Source organism: Lagenorhynchus albirostris, chromosome 12 (genome assembly GCF_949774975.1).
Source record: "Lagenorhynchus albirostris chromosome 12, mLagAlb1.1, whole genome shotgun sequence".
NCBI classification, from domain to species: Eukaryota; Metazoa; Chordata; class Mammalia; order Artiodactyla; family Delphinidae; genus Lagenorhynchus; species Lagenorhynchus albirostris.
Window position 1 is genome coordinate 28,743,454 of NC_083106.1, and position 18,118 is coordinate 28,761,571.

Here is an 18,118-nt window from a genome sequence, read left to right on the forward strand (position 1 = left end):
CAGCAATACTTCTCTTAAGGAGAAATTTTTTCTCATTAGTTATTTGCCTGCCCTGAAGTATGAATCATATAAGAAAGCCAAGATTAATGTTTGAAACTTTCTCTTTATTTTCTACTTTTCAAAATAATGAGGTAGTTCCCCAGCATCCTCCAAAACTGACCAATGAGTTGAGTTTTCATCCCTTCCTTTATTTTATATGTATATATATAATGCATAAATATTAAATAGTATCTATAATACAGAGATAATATATAGATACCATTTCAAAAGTGGATGTATAGTCAAAAAAGTATATATCTATATGTAGTACTTCTGAATCTTGTTGATTTTTTTGGAGTGTATCTACTTTTGGAAATGAACTTTTAGAGTTATTAATTAAGCACAGTTTGGGTTTTTACACAAAATTTTAAAATATTTATGTCCTACATTTTTGGAAATAGCCCAAGATGAAAGGAAACACAGGAACTGGTCATTTGCATCAACCGTACGTCTCCTGCTTAGATCACACACATAGACCCGTGCCCTTCACCTTCTCACACACACACAACACACACACTTACCTACTGTTTATATGGAGAAGGAGAAATATAAAAGAAAGAATGGAAATGATGAAGGTTGAATAAAGACGACACGAATTTCTGGGAAGGATAGCTAATACCTAGGACGAGCTTGATGAAGATTCAGAAGTTCTGCATGGGCTCTTAGAACAAATGTTGGGAAAGCATACTCATTAAAAAAAAAATTCGGGAATGAGCTCAAACCTGTAAATGACATTTCATCGGACTAAGTTTGAAATTCTGTACTTCTTTTCAAAAATCAATTTTCCAAGTAAAAGATATAAGGGTTCTGCTTGGTGGCAAGCCCTTGGACACCAACTTTTAGCACAATTTCAGCTGTATCAATAAGAACAGAGTGTACCAGAGACACAGACATACTCTGCTGTGCTCATAATACAGCTGCAGTATTGCTCTGAGCTCTGAGTAAAATATTTGACGAGGGTTGCAGTGTGCCCACCAAGGGAGGGCAACCTGGATAACATGGCAGGTGACCTATGGTCTGTGAAGAACGGTTGCAAGAGTTTGGGAGTTTGACTTGGACAAGAGAATGCTCAGCAAGGGATGGAGGTGCATTCAAATATTTGCGCCATTTTCGTGAAGGGATGAGGAAGGCTGATCCAGAGGACAAAGCAGAACCTCTGAACCCAAGTTCCCGGAAGGTAGGCTTGGGCTTAGGAATGAGTGAGGAATATGTTTGAAACAGACAGGGCTGACTCGCAATGTAGTGTGCATTTTTGATAAGTGATGAGTTCCTTGTTACTGAAAATACTCAAACAGAAGAGCATATAAGTTTGCTGAGATGACGTTTTGGGTTTTTTTTTTTTTTCCACTTTTTATTTTCTGGTTTTATGCCCCAGAGAGGAAAGAAGGACCAATTCTCCAAGCACTTTATTAAGCACTCTCTTGGACAAAACCCTGTGTTAGCAGCAAGAAAAGCACAGAGGGAGCGGACTTCAATTAAAATTGCCAGAAGGACTGCAGAGCTGTTCCTTCTCCCTGCTTCTCCCCACCTCAGCACAGCTGACCTATAAGTGGTTAATATGCATAGCTCCTTCCACTTTGCATTACCAAATGCCTTCCGCATAACTGCTCAGTCAATGTTCCCGACTGACCAGTTGTGATTTGTGGCCGCTAAGGGCTATTTGCATTGTTTCAGTCTGTGGCTGGTCTGAGCCTGTGTTCAAAAAAATCCAGCCTCCTCCTCCCTGCTCCTGGCCACACTGGACTTTCCGCTGAGCCTGGGGTGCCGCAGTGCAAGGGCAGACTCAAGTGCATCGGGGGCCACCTCTCACCAGCTAACATAACTTGACCTTGGTCAGTACTACAAAGGGACTGTACCTCTGGCTAGAAGCGCTCAGAAGGAAAACTAGGTTGGCGGGTGAGATCCATCAGAACTTGGAGGGTCCTGCTTCTTGCTGATGCATCTTAGCAAGTCAATGCCTTTCATTCGAACCATTATCACTTTTTTTCTCTGAATCCAGGAAGCAGTATTACAAATACTGCCAGCTACTAAAATGATGAAATATTGCCAACAGGAAACGATTTATTCAAATCAGAGAAAAGAAGGGGGAGCTCATTCCAAGAAGAGTCCATCTGTATAAATAGGTCTTTAAAAATGTCTACCAAGTAGAAACCAAACTGCTATGGCGGGGATTCCCAAGAGAGGAATGGTAGAGGGTGAGGAGAGAGGAGATAGTTTACCTTCTGTTTTATGTGTTTCTGTGTTGTTTGAGTTTTTTTTTTTTTTTTTTTTTTTGGCAATGAGCATTTCTATTACCATTTTGAAAACGAAAAGTATTATGTTCACCAAGAAGATGGCATTGGGTTTAAATTGTGATATTTACAAGACTGCTATTCACTTTACCAGAGAAAGCTGGGGTTGTTTGTGAAAATGAAACTTTCAGAGGCTGGCTATATTTTTAATTTGTGATTGCTATTTCCCTGGGTACAACCAGCATGTTTGAAAATACATATGTTTTCATATATGCTGTAAGAAGCAGCTGTCCACAAATGGGATGAAAGCAACACAAAATGCATCTCTAACCAATTTCTTTTGTCCTCTCTAGATCTCATTGGCCTGCCATGTGTGTGCTTTATATATACAATTATGAGTCTAGCATCTCTGGTTTTTGTTGTTGTGTTTATACCCGAAACAAAGGGATGCTCTTTGGAACAAATATCAATGGAGCTGGCAAAAGAGTGAGTATTATGAGCACTGCTCTCCAAGCAACACTCTTTGATCAAAACTTCAGCTTTTATATACAGTGGAATAATAATAATATCTGAAATTTTTTAGGATATTCCCTTTGGTGGAGAAACCATATCTCAAAGCATAATTTGAGTTTCTCTGCCATGCGTTTAATTTGGTTAATTCAGCTAAGGAATTGGAATAAGCAGAACTTTCTAACAAGTGAAACTTTCAAAGCTCTTTTCAGTAATGATTGAAGAACCTCGCCCATCTCTGGTTTTCCACACAGTGGGTGGGAGTTGCTTGGGGTTTCAGGTGGTCCTGGAATGTCCTGCTTGCCTTGTGCTAGCACCGTGGGCTTCAGCCTTCCACCTCTATCACACTTGTAGGTCTCTAAGCCCTAAACACTTGTTAAGGCTAAGGTTACCAGGAAAACTCTTGGGCTTAAATGTCTACAATTATTCCAAATATGGCACAAAGTGCACTAAGAAAGATAAAGAGTTTCCTACATGAATAGGCAGTTAGAACACTGGTTAAATAAAATTCATAGGGAGAGACTGCTTGAACAATCTGACATAGCAGTGGCCTGGAGAATACTCCCCTCTTCTTTAGGAGCAGGTCTCACAGCTCTGACTGTCGAAACTGTGGCCTGGGGGAGGAGAGGATGCACAGGGGCCAGGAATGAAGGGGAACTTGTTGCACTTCCTAGGATTTAATCATTCTGCCCAAAAATGTAGGGATACTTGTTCGTGGACTTTAATATAACAGGAGGAAACTACATAATTACCGTTTGTGCCTTTCTTCTAAAAAAACTTTCATTACAGTAGAGAGAAATGTGTGATGGCTACAGAAATTGTGGGCATAGTGATTCTTCCGCTTTTGTCTGAAGGAAGGGTAAACCTGATAGGTGAATTGATGGTAGGTATGTGTACACATATATAGACCGAGCTCTTAATCCTGGCTTATTAGTATTATATAATGTTTTTTATTATTATTAGGGTATGAAGTAAGTAGCAGTATGGATGATTTTTACTTTGTACCTTATATACTTTAAAATGGTTTACAGGGAATGCCCTGGCGGTCCAGTTGTTAGGACTTGGCACTCTCACTGTCAGGGCCCGGGTTCAATACCTGGTCAGGGAACTAAGATCTCACAAGCCGAGAGGGGTGGCCAAAAAAAAAAAAAAAAAAAAAAAAGGTTTACATTTTAAAGACATTTCATTTTAGTAAGCAGAAAAACTTTTCTCTTAACTCAAGGTAAATGTCAACTGTAGGGATAATTTTTGATGCTGATAGGGCCCTATTTTGAAAGCCTTCAATGAAAATGAAAAGTATTCATTTACAAAGAGAAATATAATTGTCAGGAAAGCCGGCTATCTCCTTGGCCTGGCCAGAGCATTGCCTGGCTCTATTCAAGTTGAAGTCAAATAATTGGATTTCTTGGAGAGCACAGAAACTGAACGACAATTAATTACACATACATGATTCAAATAACTAACAGCCTCAGACCTTGATAACACAGTGCCTTCATCTGTAAACTGTAACATGAGAGTTATCTTTGAAGAGTTAACCCTATAGCCTTATGCCTTAAGGGCCAATGCAAATCCTCATCTTCAAAGCCTTGAGTAACCCTAGCCCTGATAGTATTCCTTTCACCAGGATCATCAATATTTCCTAATCCCACATTTTTTTTTTTTTTTTGGTCACGCCACAGGGCATGCAGGATCTTAGTTTCCTGACCAGGGATCGAACCTGTGCCCCTTGCAGTGGACATGGGGAGCCCTAACCACTGGACTGCCAGGGAATTCCCATTTTCTTTTTATATTGCCTTAGCTAAAACTCCAGTGATTTCACTTCCTTCATTAAGTAGGTTATAAAGTTTTGGCATCTGGGAATGGTCTTGGCCCATTACCTTTCATATGTAACCTCTACAGTGCCTAGCTTGAAATTGATTCCTAGCAGATGATTAAAAAGTAGCCACTGTTCAGTTGGATACCTTGTGGTCAATCCAATGCTGAATTCATTGTGTGTGGGGATTAGATTATGGGTAACAATATAAACCACAACAAGTTTTGATCTGTGGATCACAGACGAGATTTAATCTTATGATCTAACAATCTGTGCAACAGCAAGAGGTATGTGTTCAGAAAAGAGAGACATACGGCCTGCACCATACCACTCCCTGCCCGCAACTTCAGAGATTATTCATTCAACTCATTGTTGATTATCTACTATGGAGTAGACACTGTATTAGGAAAGGACTGAAAATATAGGAGACAAAGAACCCATAGCTCCTTTATTTGGAGAGGCAGACCAGAAAACAGACCACTGCAATACACTGTGCTGGCAAGTGCAGAGGAAGGGCATATGCACTGGGGTAGAGAATGCCTTTAACAATAAAGGTTTGTTACAATTCTTGTGAGCAGTACTAACTAAAAAACTGAAGCAGGGAGAAAGCAGCAATGAATTCATTGAACGAAACTAAGAATCACTCCTCATTGCCCTCTTTTCTAAAAAGTCTAACTTGAAGGCAGAATGTACTCAACGAATTAAGGTTAAGAAACCTTTAGATTTTTTTTTTTTAATATGGGGCTGTCAGAATGGATCAAATTTCAAACCAAATTTGAAGACAAAACTTAAGCCAATCTTTCCATCCAGTAGGCCTCCAGAATAAGACATTCCGTAAGAACATAGTGATCTGGGTGTCTAAGACTCAACAAAACATATTCATTCATTCAGAATTCGGGGTGGGGAAGAAATCTGTCTAAATTAACAAAACTCTGCATGATGAAACGTTTTTGAATTACTCAAACTTAAATCCAGACCCTCTCCAAGAAAGTTTTAAATTGCAAATTAGGAGAGATCCAAAAGCCCAAGTACTACCCACCCCTAGACAGATTCCACAAGTACCAGGAGGTTGGTGTAGAAGAACAAATAGAGATAAGGGCACAGGTGCGAATTATGAAAGACAAGGTGGCAAAACAATTCTGCATTTCAAATTCATTTCTAGGAGGAGCAAGCAGCAGTGTCTACCAGGGATGCATTTTTGTGGGGAAAGCCCAGTACCTGAGGGCAGAAAGGAAACAGTTGCCTTCAGAAATCTTGGCTAACTCCGATTTCTGCAACATCAAAGAGCCTGGGACATGCCTTAGCTTGAAGCAGTAGGTTGGCAAATGCTTTAAAAATGAAAATGTAAGCAGCCTGAATGATATAAATTGACCAAAGTTATGTATGAAGTATGTGTGTTAAACGAGGTTCCCTGGAGGGAAATGGCAGAGGCAAAAATAGAAATAAAATACATAATGGTATTGAAAAGTGATCGAACTAGCTAAGTGAACGTGGGGGTGGTGGAAAGCCCCCGGGGACTTGTGAGGACAGGAAAGTTGAAGTGAACTCGAAGATGGAGGACGGCTACTGCCGAGCTAAGGGAGTCTTCATGAACTTCGGAGTTAATGAAACAATTAATCAACTTTTGTCCCCAGGGAAAGAGAGTCCAGATGTGTATGTCCCAATGATTTCCTAAGCAGCAAGAAAGGAAACTATTTATAATATCAAATTAACTTCAAATTTGGTACTCCATACCGCTTGATATTTTCCTTTCTCATATTTGGAGTTGGCTTCTTTTCCTTCTATTTCTACAAGGCTGAGAAAACAAATATTCTTCCAAAGTTGTTAAGTTTCTTGTAAGATAAACAATGACTCAGTGGAGAGGTCAGAAAAGATTTCAGCAATAATGTAATTTGAAAGGATTTCATTTTGAACTTGTGCCCTGCCAGCTACAAGCACAAACACAAAATGGGACATTTGCCATATGTGCTGTTTCAGCTGTGACTTTCATTCTTTTCCCCAGTTTAAGTGGAAACAATTAGAGAAAACTAACAAGTTAATGTTTTGTAAATATTTTAGTTCTGAGACTTAGGTTATTTTTCACTTTTAGCAGCTCATTTTATGTGGTCATTCCTTCATTCATTCACCCAAATTCATTTATTCGCTAAATACTTACTGAGCACCTGTTCCGTGCCACGCACTGTTCTAGGTGCTATAACATTAATCAGTGAGCAAAAATGCCATGAGAATTAAGATAGTAAGCATGTGTGTGTGTGGGTACTTTTGTTTTTTGGGGTTTTTGTTTCGTTGTACATTTTTATTAGAGTAGTTGATTTACAATGTTGTGTTAGTGTTTGCTGTACAGCAAAGTGAATCAGTTATACATATACATATATCCACTCTTTTTTAGATTCTTTTCTCATATAGATCATTACAGAGTATTGAGTAGAGTTCCCTGTGCTATATAGTAGGCCCATATTAGTTATCTATTTTATGTATAGTAGTGCAACACTTGTTATTTTCTATTTTTTTATTTTTTTGGTAGTGGCCAACCTAATGGCTTGAGGTGGTATCTTATTGTAGGGGGTACTTTATTTATTTATTTGTTTATTTATTTATGGCTGCGTTGGGTCTTTGTTACTGTGCGTGCGCTCTCTCTAGTTGCGGCGAGTGGGGGCTACTCTTCATTGCAGTGTGCAGGCTTCTCATTGCGGTGGCTTCTCGTTGCGGAGCACAGGCTCTAGGCATGCAGGCTTCAGTAGTTGTGGCACGCGGGCTCAGCAGTTGTGGCTCACAGGCTCTAGAGCGCAGGCTTAGTAGTTGTGGCGCACGGGCTTAGTTGCTCCGCGGCATGTGGGATCTTCCCGAACCAGGGCTTGAACCCATGTCCCCTGCACTGGCAGGCGGATTCTTAACCACTGCGCCACCAGGGAAGCCCAGGGGGGTACTTTTGACTGGTGATCTGAGAAGGTTATCCTGAGAGATAACATTTAAGATAAAATCTGAGTAGTAATGAAGAGCCAACCCTGCAAAGGTAGGGGGAAGGAGAATTCAGGCAGAGAACAGCTAGTGCAAAGACTAAATCAGAAACACACTGGACCTGTTCCAGGAACCAAAAGATGCTCAGGAGGCTGCGATCTTTGAGATCCAGTGGGGAAGTCGGTGGAGACTGACGTGTGGGGCTTTACAGACTGAGTTTGGATTTCATCCTAAGTGCAATGGGCAGCTACTAAAGTATTTTCAGCAGGGGAGGGGCGTGAGCTCATTTGCTTTAAGGCGCGCCGAGCCAGCGTCTGCAGGCACACAGCTGAACACGGCTGCGAAAGCTCACGAGCACAGGGCTGGGGCCCAGCTTCAATCATCCTGACGGACCTCAAGAGGCCCCCTCCATGCTGCCTGGCAATCAGCCATGTCCCTTGTCCATGAACTGTCTCTCCTAGACAACTGCTCAATGCCGGCCTCTCTCTGGAAACCTCCCACCTCCTTAGCCGTCCTCACTCCCGCCAACAGCCTTGCTCCTGACTTCACGGAAGAAATGAACACAATCAGAAAGGGAACTTCCTTACCCTTCCACCTCAACCCACACATCAGTATTTGCATCCAAATACACCACCATCCCTCTGGGTTCTATCTTTTAACTCATTCCTATGTGAAGCCAACCACTTCATGCCCTCTGCCCTTCCCTTCTCCAGAACATTCCCCAATAGTCCTCCCTGATCACCCCTGCATCATCCGTATCTTCCCTCTCTCCTAGATCTCTATGTCACATCAGCAGAGCAACCTTGTGTGATTTTTTTCCCCAGCTTAAAAAAAAAGATCTTTTGATCCCATTTTCCTCCCTAGGTTTTGCTCTTGTATCATATTTTTAATTAGATTTATCTATTTTTATTTATTCATTTTTGGCTGTGTTGGGTCTTCGTTGCTGCTCACGGGCTTTCTCTAGTTGCAGAGAGCGGAGGCTACTCTTGGTTGCCGTGTGCGGGCTTCTCGTTGCAGTGCTTCTCTTGTTGCGGAGCATGGGCTCTAGGCACACGGGCTTCAGTAGTTGTGGCATGTGGGCTCAGCAGTTGTGGCTCACAGGCTCTAGAGCTCAGGCTCAGCAGTTGTGGCGCACAGGTTTAGTTGCTCCGTGGTGTGTGGGATCTTCCTGGACAAGGGATCGAACTTGTGTCCCCTGCACTGGCAGGTGGATTCTTAACCACTGTGCCACCAGGGAAGTCCTGCCCTGCTATCATTTATTTTCACCTGTATTCTTTGCCATCATTTATAGAAAAGTTCTTTCAGAGTTGTCTCTACTCACTATCAGCAATTCCTCTCTTCCTATTCTCTCATGAACCTGCTCTGATGAGACTTTTATGGCCATTACTCTACTGTCATTGCTCCTTTTAACATCCTGGTTACCTCCATGTTGCTAAACCCCGTGATCAGTTCTCATCCATTGTCTTAATAGCCCATGCGGTGACCATCCCCAGCATTGACTGGGGTGAGCACGCCCTCCTTCCCAAAATACTTGCTTCACTGCCTTCAGGGACCGGCCTCCTGGTTGTCTCCTACCAGTCACGCCTCCTCAGCATCCTCTGCTGGTTCCATCTCATCTATCGCTGTCTTAAAGTTGGTGTGCCCTAGGGCTTCGTCCTCTGACCCCTCCTCTATCCCCTCACTGGCTCATTGATCTCAAAAGTTATGGTCTTTACACCATCCATATGCCACTGAATCCAACATTTACATCTCCAGCTTCAATATCTCTCCTGAACACAAGGCTTGTCTATTCAACTGTTTGCTCTCCAACTCTTTTCAAATGTCTAACAAATATTACAAACATGATCTGAATTGAACCCCAATATTCCCCAAACCTACTCCACTCGCAGACTTTTCCACCTCAGTTGATGTCAACCTTATCCTTCTACTTGCTCTGGTCACAAACCTTGGCGTCTCCCCTGACTCTTTCCCTCCCACCCCATGTTCAATCTTTCAGAAAACAGTGTTGGCTCTAATTTAAAAATAGATCCAGGGATTTCCCTGGAAGCGCAGTGGTTAAGAATCCACCTGCCAGTGCAGGGGACACGGGTTCGAGCCCTGGTCTGGGAAGATCCCACATGCCTCGGAGCAACTAAGCCCTGCGCCACAACTACTGAGCCTGTGCTCTAGAGCTTGTGAGCCACAACTACTGAGCCCCTGTGCTGCAACTACTGAAGCCCGTGCGCCTAGAGCCCGTGCTCTGCAACAAGAGCAGCCACTGCAATAAGAAGCCTGCACACCACAACGAACAGCAGCCCCCGCTTGCTGCAACTAGAAAAAGCCCGCGCGCAGCAATGAAGACCCAACGCAGCCAGAAATAAATAAATTAAATAAATAAATGTATTTAAAAAATATATAGATCCAGAGCCTGCCACCTGCACTGCCCCTCCCTTGATCTGAGTCACCGTGCTCTCTCCTGCGTTACTGTAGTAACCACCTGCCTGGTCCTGTTTTCAGCCTCCATCCCCTCTGATCTGTTTTCAGCACAGCAGCCAGTGATCCCTTTAAATATGATCAAGCTATTCCTTTGCTCAAATCCTCCAGCGGCTTTGACGGCCCGTACAGCCTACATATCCTTCTACTCTCCCCCTCTTTCACTCTCATCAGCTGCACTGGCCATTTTGCTGCATCCCAAACACACCACGCAATGCTCAAGACTCAGGGTCTCTGCCCTGGTTTCCTCTGTCTAGAGTTCCCTTCCCTTAGATATCCACTTGTCTCACCACTTTATCTCCTTCTGAATTGTCCTGTTACCCTATTTAAAATCACAATCATGTCCCAACTCTGCATCCACTCTCTTTTTTCAGTTTTTCCCCCAAAGCTGGTACCTTCTATATTTCACTTGGTTTCTTGTCTACCTCCTCTCACTCCATTAAGTTCCTTGAGGGCAGGGAATTTTGTATACTTTGTTCACTGTTGTTTCCCAGCACCTGGAATAATTTCTTCGCATATAATTGAAGCTCATTGTTGAAAATGAATAAATTAATGAATTAACTGGATATAGGAGTAAGGCAATGAAGTAGTCAGGGTGGTACCTCAATTTTTAGCTTGCGAAACTGCATGGACGGTAATGCAGGGGAGCCCTTTCAGAACTAGGTTTCAGGGCTGGAAGGATTGCAGAGGCGTCCGTTAGGCATCAGGTGGATATAGTACTGGTTGGCAGCTGGATATGTTAAGTATGAAATTTTGGAGACACTCAGAGTCAGGGTCAGATTCGGGTAAGTGGTATTTAGGTTATGGAACCAGATGAGATCGTCTAGTCAGAGAGCAGAGAGGAGAATGAGGTGCAGGACCAAGCCCTGGATTACACCAACACGGAGAGAACAGGCAGAGAGTGAGTATCGAAAGGACTGAAAAGGAGCCAACGGTGAGGCTGGAGAGGAGCCAGGAGAATATGGTATCACTGAAGCCAGAAGGAGGGACTGGATGATGCTGGGAAGGGGAGCAAACAGGATGATCATAACCTCGACTGTCTTTACCCATTGCTGCTCCTTTCACAAGCATCCCACTCACCCTCGGCCCACTCTGCGTTTCAGCTCACTCTCTCAAGCACCTACCAGGACTGGGAATCCACTGAAGAGTCATCACCCGTGTCCTCACTTCCTTTCTTACCTTCCTTAGATCCCATGCACCACCCCTCCCTCTAGCCTGCCCTCTCTCCCTCCATTCAGGCAAACCTTAATTCTGATTAAGCCAATTCTTAGCTTGTTTTATCCCTGCGTCCAAGGAACTTGGCTTGAGATACACCCAACTATACTGACAAGTCCAGTTTTAAACTGATGAACGTAAGTCTCAAGTAGGTCTTCAGGAATGTCCTGCAACCTACCACATGGCCCTGGTCAGTTGATTTTCCTACTGTCCAAGATGGTGGCCTCACACCCTGTCCCCTCTCAAGCCTCCAGCACTCCCTCCCACTTCCTCACTCTCTGCTGATGGTCTTGGGTTTTTAGTTCACTGAGAAAACAGAAAGAAAGAGCCCACTTCATCCTGCACACCGTCTATTCAACTACCTACATCTATGCCCACCTTCTCTCTCTCAGTGCAAAAGCCAATTCTTTCATTTGTCTTGAGCATGTCATCAATTTCCCCCTTCTATGGGATTATCATCACACACACACACACAGAGCTGCAGTACTCCCCATCCTAAACAACATACCTCCCTAGACCTCAAATCTCAAATTCCCCACCCGGTACCCACTCACTCCCTGCCCACTTTTCAGTTCCAGAGCGCTCTGTTGTCTCCAGGTCCTCACCTCTCATTCTTTCTTGAACTTACTGCTCTCAGGCTTTCTTTCCTGCTTTCTGACTCCCCAGGCTACTCACGACTTCTGCCGAGTTACCAAACCTCAGGGTCAGTTCCCGTGTCATGTGACTTTCCAGCAACACGTGCCCAGGCCCTCATGCTCCCTATCTTTAAACATTTTTTTTTTCCACTTGTCTTCTGGAGTATTAGTTTCCTGGTTTTCCTCCTACCTCATTAGTCATTCCTTGGTCTCTGCTGCTTCCCCTTCCTCCCTCCCTCCCTTCAAATACCATAACGCCCAGGGCTCAATCCTTAGATCTCCATCTACACTCACTTCTTGGATATATTCCCGTGGCTTTACCAGCCATCCATAAGTTGATGACTCCCAAATGATTATCTCTAGTCTCGGACCTTTTACCTGATTTTCGAATTCCGAAATCCAACTGTCCACTTGACATCTGTGGTTGGAACATCCAACAGGCATCTCTAATCTGACAGAACTCTTGATTTCCAGTCCCCTTGATCACCCAGTCACATTTCCTCCACGGGTCTTCTGCTTGGGGGGAACTTCTGAGGCCAGAGGCTTAGGGTTCATCCACGCTACTCCTTTCACCCCACAGCTAATATCAGTAAGTCTTGTTAGCTGTTAACAAAACATATGAATATACACTTTCCACCAGTACTGTTCTAAATCCAAGCCACCATCTTTTATTTGGACTTACTCACCTCCGAACTAGTCTTCCTCTTTCAACTCCTGCGCTCTGCACGCTACCTTCCATGCAGCAGTTAGATGGATCTTTTGTCTATTTTTTGTAATAAACATTTATTATTTCACACAGTGTCTGCGGGTCTGGAGTTTAGGAGTGGTTTAGCAGGACGGCTCTGGTCCTGGAAGTTGCAATCTAGCTGTTGGTCAAGGCTGCAATCATCTGAGGACTTTACTGAGGCTCAGGGATTAAATTTTTTAAAAAAATATTTATTTGGTTGTGCCGGGTCTTGGTTGGGGCAGGCAGGCTCCTTAGTTGTGGCATGAGAACTCTTAGTTGCAGCATGCATGTGGGATCTAATTCCCTGATACGGATCGAACGCGGGCCCCCTGCATGGGGAGCACGGAGTCTTATCCAGGTGCCACCAGTGAAGTCCCTAGATGGGTCTTAAAAACGTCATTCCTCAGCTCAAAATCCCATGGCTCCTACTACATTTTGAATAAAATTCAAGCTTCTTAACTATGGCTGCTACCCTCCCCTCCGACCTCACGTCTGTCATTCAGGTACTCGCCATGCTCTAGCCATATTGGACTTTCCGCAACACAGCACTTAGCTGCAATCCTTCACATGGTTCCCTCCCTAACTTCACTCCAGTTTCTGATCAGATGTCACCTGATCTTTAGAGATGTCAGCAGTATGATACAGTCCCCCAGACCCCAACTAAGTCATTCTTTTTCCCTTTCTTGGTTTACTTTTCTCCTTAGCACTCTTACTGCTTGAAATTATATGCTTACGTGCTTGGCTCCTGTTAAGGTGTAAGCTCCTTGAAAGCCAGACTCTTTATCTCCTCCATCCACAGCACCTGGCATGTTGTAGCCACTCGATGAACTGGTTAAATTATAGGACAGGATATTTGAAAGGGGAGAGACAGGTTCAAAGGTGTTTATTTAATTATTATTATTTTTTTTTGCGGTTTGCGGGCCTCTCACTGTTGTGGCCTCTCCCGTTGCGGAGCACAGGCTCCGGACGCGCAGGCTCAGCGGCCATGGCTCACGGGCCCAGCCGCTCCGCGGCATGCGGGATCTTCCCGGACCGGGTCACGAACCCGCGTCCCCTGCATCGGCAGGCGGACTCTCAACCACTGCGCCACCAGGGAAGCCCTCAAAGGTGTTTATTTAAATAAACATAAAATACTAGAGCATGTTTTTATGCTGATGGGAATAATGTTGCAGAAATGAATTGGTTAATGCAGGGGCGAGGGGATAATGCAGAAAGCAGAATATGTAGATATAAATATAGATAGGCATATTGGTAAGCAGAGTTTGAGAAAAGGGAAGAAATGAAAGAGGATCTGGGATGTAATCTTCAGTAGTTCTATGTAAGACTATCCTTGGAATCCTTCCCTGCAGACAGGAATGCCATGATTATGTTCTGAGAAGAAGGCACCCCACCTTACCCTTTGCATGAGATTGATCAAAGGTCTGTGGTGCACTTAATTTCATGGCACGTGGAAACGCTGCAATAAACCTTGGTCTATTTTTGCAGAGCTAAAACATTAAAGCCCCAGGGTGATTTAAAAAATTATAGCCTGCACATTTTTAAATACTGTAAATTAAGAATGACATTTTCATTAGTGCCTCTTTCTCTTTCAGGAACTATGTGAAAAACAATATTTGTTTTATGAGTCATCACCAAGAGGAATTAGTGCCAAAACAGCTTCAAAAAAGAAAACCCCAAGATCAGTTCTTGGAGTCTAAAAAGCTACGGGGTAGGGGACAGCCAAGGCAGCTTTCTCCAGAGACCTAATGGCCTCAAAACCTTACAACTGTTGACACAGTATGAGAACATTTAGGGTGTCTTCCTACCAATACATATTGGCCACTCCCATGTTTTCTCTTCAGTATCACAGAGCTAGTTTAAAAGGGACACCCTGAAATTATAGAGACAATCTTTAATCTCTACCCGCCCAAAAGGAACCATGAAAGGTAGGTGAGGAACAAGGTCCCAAGTGATCCCTTTCTTACTCTGAGCAGAATACCAGGTTAAAAAATAATACCGGTTGGTTATCTTCCACCTTCTTCACAGAGCAGCCTTTGAAAGACTATGAACTAGTGACGAGAATAACTTTTACCTTAAGGTTTGTATGCATAGAGGCCAGTTGCAGCTTTATCATTAAGACACAGAAGCTGTCTGAACATAAACTTATGGTTTTTTGCCTACCTACCAAGACACTACCTGCACTGGGTCTTGTGTAAAAAAGAACCAGGACACAATGTGGACAACTGCAAACATGTTCTAGGTTAGGATAGGGTCCTGGTTAGGATTTTAGCGATCAATTTCTAATTACAGTTCAACAAGGATAAAGATTATACATCCTATTTTATGAATAATGAACTACAATGTAATTCAAAATATCCTTTTATGAATTTGGTATTAGTATTATAAAATATTAAGAGAAACAACTCTGCAATAGTTGAGAAAAATAAGCATTTTCCATCCATTTTAAAAAAATACGGCTAGAAAGGACAATTTCAAAATCCTGGGACCATATTTATTTAGAAGTAGCTGTTAGTAAAACACGAGAAAAGAAGTCAAGCCAGTAGGTTATTTATCCAAATCTGTCAGTAGTTAGGTCTGAGTTACTAAGTCAAGCTTACACAGTTCCCTCTTTGTAAGGCTTTCCTGATACCTTAATAGCGATCCATAGTTTCCTGTGATTCTTCGCACTCCTCAGGATCATCACTACCTCAGGTTATGGCCTACAGGCTATAACTGATGCTGACTTTCAGATGCCTGCAAACATGATAAATGACATCCAAACATCGGGACAATTCCCTCAATATGGTCTTCTCTAGGATGAAACAGAGATCACCGACTGTACCAGAAACTTGGGTTTTCACCCACGCAACAATGGATTGCTCTCTTCTGTATTTCACCAGTTGAATTTTAAGACGTGGGGAGGCATTTTACCAATAGAATTTGGATACGATGATAGAAAATCTACAATAAAGAATCTCAAACCACTTATGCAGTAACCCATTAAATGACTAATATTATAAACCATGGGAGACACACACAAAAAGTACTGAACAACCTAACTTGAAAAAGAACACAAAAATATGATTAATCTGAAGAAAGGAGAATCCTAAGAGTCAAAAGCCCTTTTTATTCAGCTTGAAAATGTTCTATTGGCCCATAAGAAACTGTCCCAGTTTGATATAAGGAAATATGATCTACTGCATTCCCTTATAATGAAGTGATCTGACTACAAGCTATGTAAGCAATAGTAAAACTGTATTATCAGGAACTCAGGAGAATGACTAAAAGTCCTGGTGCTGAAGCATACTATCTAAATTAAAATTGGCAGGGGAAGTTACCAGGAAGGGAGATTTGCAGTCTTCATTCTGCATGATACATTTCATATGCAAGTTAGAACATGCATCGTTCACTTGTTTTGGAAGAAGGGGAAGTGTGTTCTGTAGAGGATCAATTTAAGAAATTTATTATGAACCTTCAGTGCAACTATACGCTGAGATTAAAAAAGGTCAAGACAGGTAATCAATATGAATTTCTTTTTCTTTGCCAAGCATCACAGATTGTAAGATATTTAACAAAACTGTTACACATTTCACTGTGCAGTTCAAACACTGTATACACTTTAGCTATCTCTTGGCTTAGCCATACATTGTAAATGGGCAGGAAACTGTTATAAACCTAGTAGGTTTATCACTAAGTGATTTCAACTTCAGTATCTTAAACACTGTCTTATATTTTTCTTTTATTATCCAGAATCTATAATGAAACAGTTCTGTTTTCAAACTAATTTTTACCCAATACGCACCCAATTAGAGCTTTTTGACTTTCAAAAATAAAAAGGGGGGAATACTTATAATTTATATGTATATATTCACAGTTTTTATTTATTAAAAAAATGTACAGCACTTGTGAAAAGCCAGAAGACATCAGACACACTCATTTCTTACCAGCTTTGTTAAGTATAGTGGGTCACCCATGACACTTTGCCAGGCGATACTCAAGCAAGCAGCCCTGAAACCAGACCCGGTCAGATTGTCTTTCTCCCTCTTTTCTGAGAAAGCATTTTGATGAGCTACTGATCTACATAGTTTTCAAGTCACTCGAATACTGAAAAATATTACAACAAACATCTGGATCATCGTGTTTCCCCCCCTTTCCGCTATTTCTTTTTTGTGAGCACTGCCAAACAGGAGGTCACTTAATTACTGTTAATTAAATCTAAGTGGAAAACCTCAAATTTTTGAAACAGTCTGCTCAGAACCTATAACTTTCATTGAATTTTCTTCTGTATATTTTTTGAGGTTGCCTATCCCACTGGATCTCAAAATGAAGCAAATAAACACAAATGTAAAAAATGAGAAGTCTTAAAATCACAATTAAGTCTTTCCCAAGAAAGAAAATATAAAAGTTAGCCATTGGCCCCAACTTATGAGGGAGTGAGAGGCAGGGTAGGGGAAGGCATTGAGAAGAAAGAAGATAAAAATAAACATAAAAAATAATACATATTGTTCAGTGCAGCTTTCAAGATTTTAGAATATGGTAGGGAAAATGGAGGTTAAGATGCTCCAATTTTTCACAAAGGTTTCAAAACATTCTGGAAATTCAAGGTTTTAGTGGAAAACTGTGTTGTACTATTACCTCTATTAATTTTAACTGAGAAGTTAATATGACGCTCCACTCAGCTTTATTTCTAGGTAAAATCATTGTTAGTAATTACATTGTTAGTAATACTGAACTCCTAAACACAAATGGCCAAGCACCACTGCAGCCTGATCCTATATTACCATTCCTGGGCCCATGGGTGAGCCAGAGAGCCACTGTTTCACAAATGCATATTTATTATAACTTTAAGAGGAGCAATCCCATATACTGAGTAGTCGCTCTTTAGCTTCACTAAATAAGACACAGCAAGGGGAAAGACTTATCTTGCAAAATGGCTTTCAAGTTCAAATTGAACTGTAGTATAATTAATTACACTGTGGCACAGAATCAGCTTTTGGGCACTTCTTGCTAAAACAGCACAATGTTTCAACTTCTGACAAGACTCTTAGTAAAGCCTTGAGTACCAACCTAAGATTTTTACTTTCCTCTAACCAGAGTTGAGTCTTTCCAGAATAACAAAGGTACATATGAGGTACAACCCATCACAGCTTCTTTCTTATATTCATCTTGTAGGTAAGAGTTTCTCTTTTTAAAACTACAACTTTATGACTTTTAAAAGATAGTTAACATTTTCTATCATGTTAAATTAGCAACATAAAACATTACGCTGAATTTATAAAGTTCTACTCCAGTTCCCTAGAATTTATATACATGTTTTTATTTCTAATCTGCAAGAAAAAAATTCCTATTTGATATTTGGTAACAGAGCATTAAAAGATACTATACACATGTGGCATATATATATTTACAAAATACACTTCAAAAAGAAGCCAACACACTTTAGCAAAAGTCTAAGCTTGCATAGATTAAAAAAAAAAGAATTATGAATACAATTTTTGTTAAAATAGAAAATGGGGAATAGAATGGATATGAAGAGTGA

At 41.7% G+C, this 18,118-nt stretch overlaps 1 protein-coding gene across 1 annotated transcript in view; it reads left to right on the forward strand.

Moving 5' to 3' along the window:
- The window catches only part of SLC2A12 (solute carrier family 2 member 12), a 56,070-nt gene extending 40,473 nt beyond the window's left edge, over positions 1-15,597 (forward strand). Inside the window, exons 4-5 of the mRNA XM_060167603.1 lie at positions 2,624-2,756; positions 14,193-15,597. Coding sequence (XP_060023586.1) covers positions 2,624-2,756; positions 14,193-14,346 — 287 coding nt within the window. The 3' untranslated portion in view covers positions 14,347-15,597. The remainder of the gene's footprint in view (positions 1-2,623; positions 2,757-14,192) is intronic.
- The last annotated feature ends 2,521 nt before the right edge of the window (positions 15,598-18,118 follow it).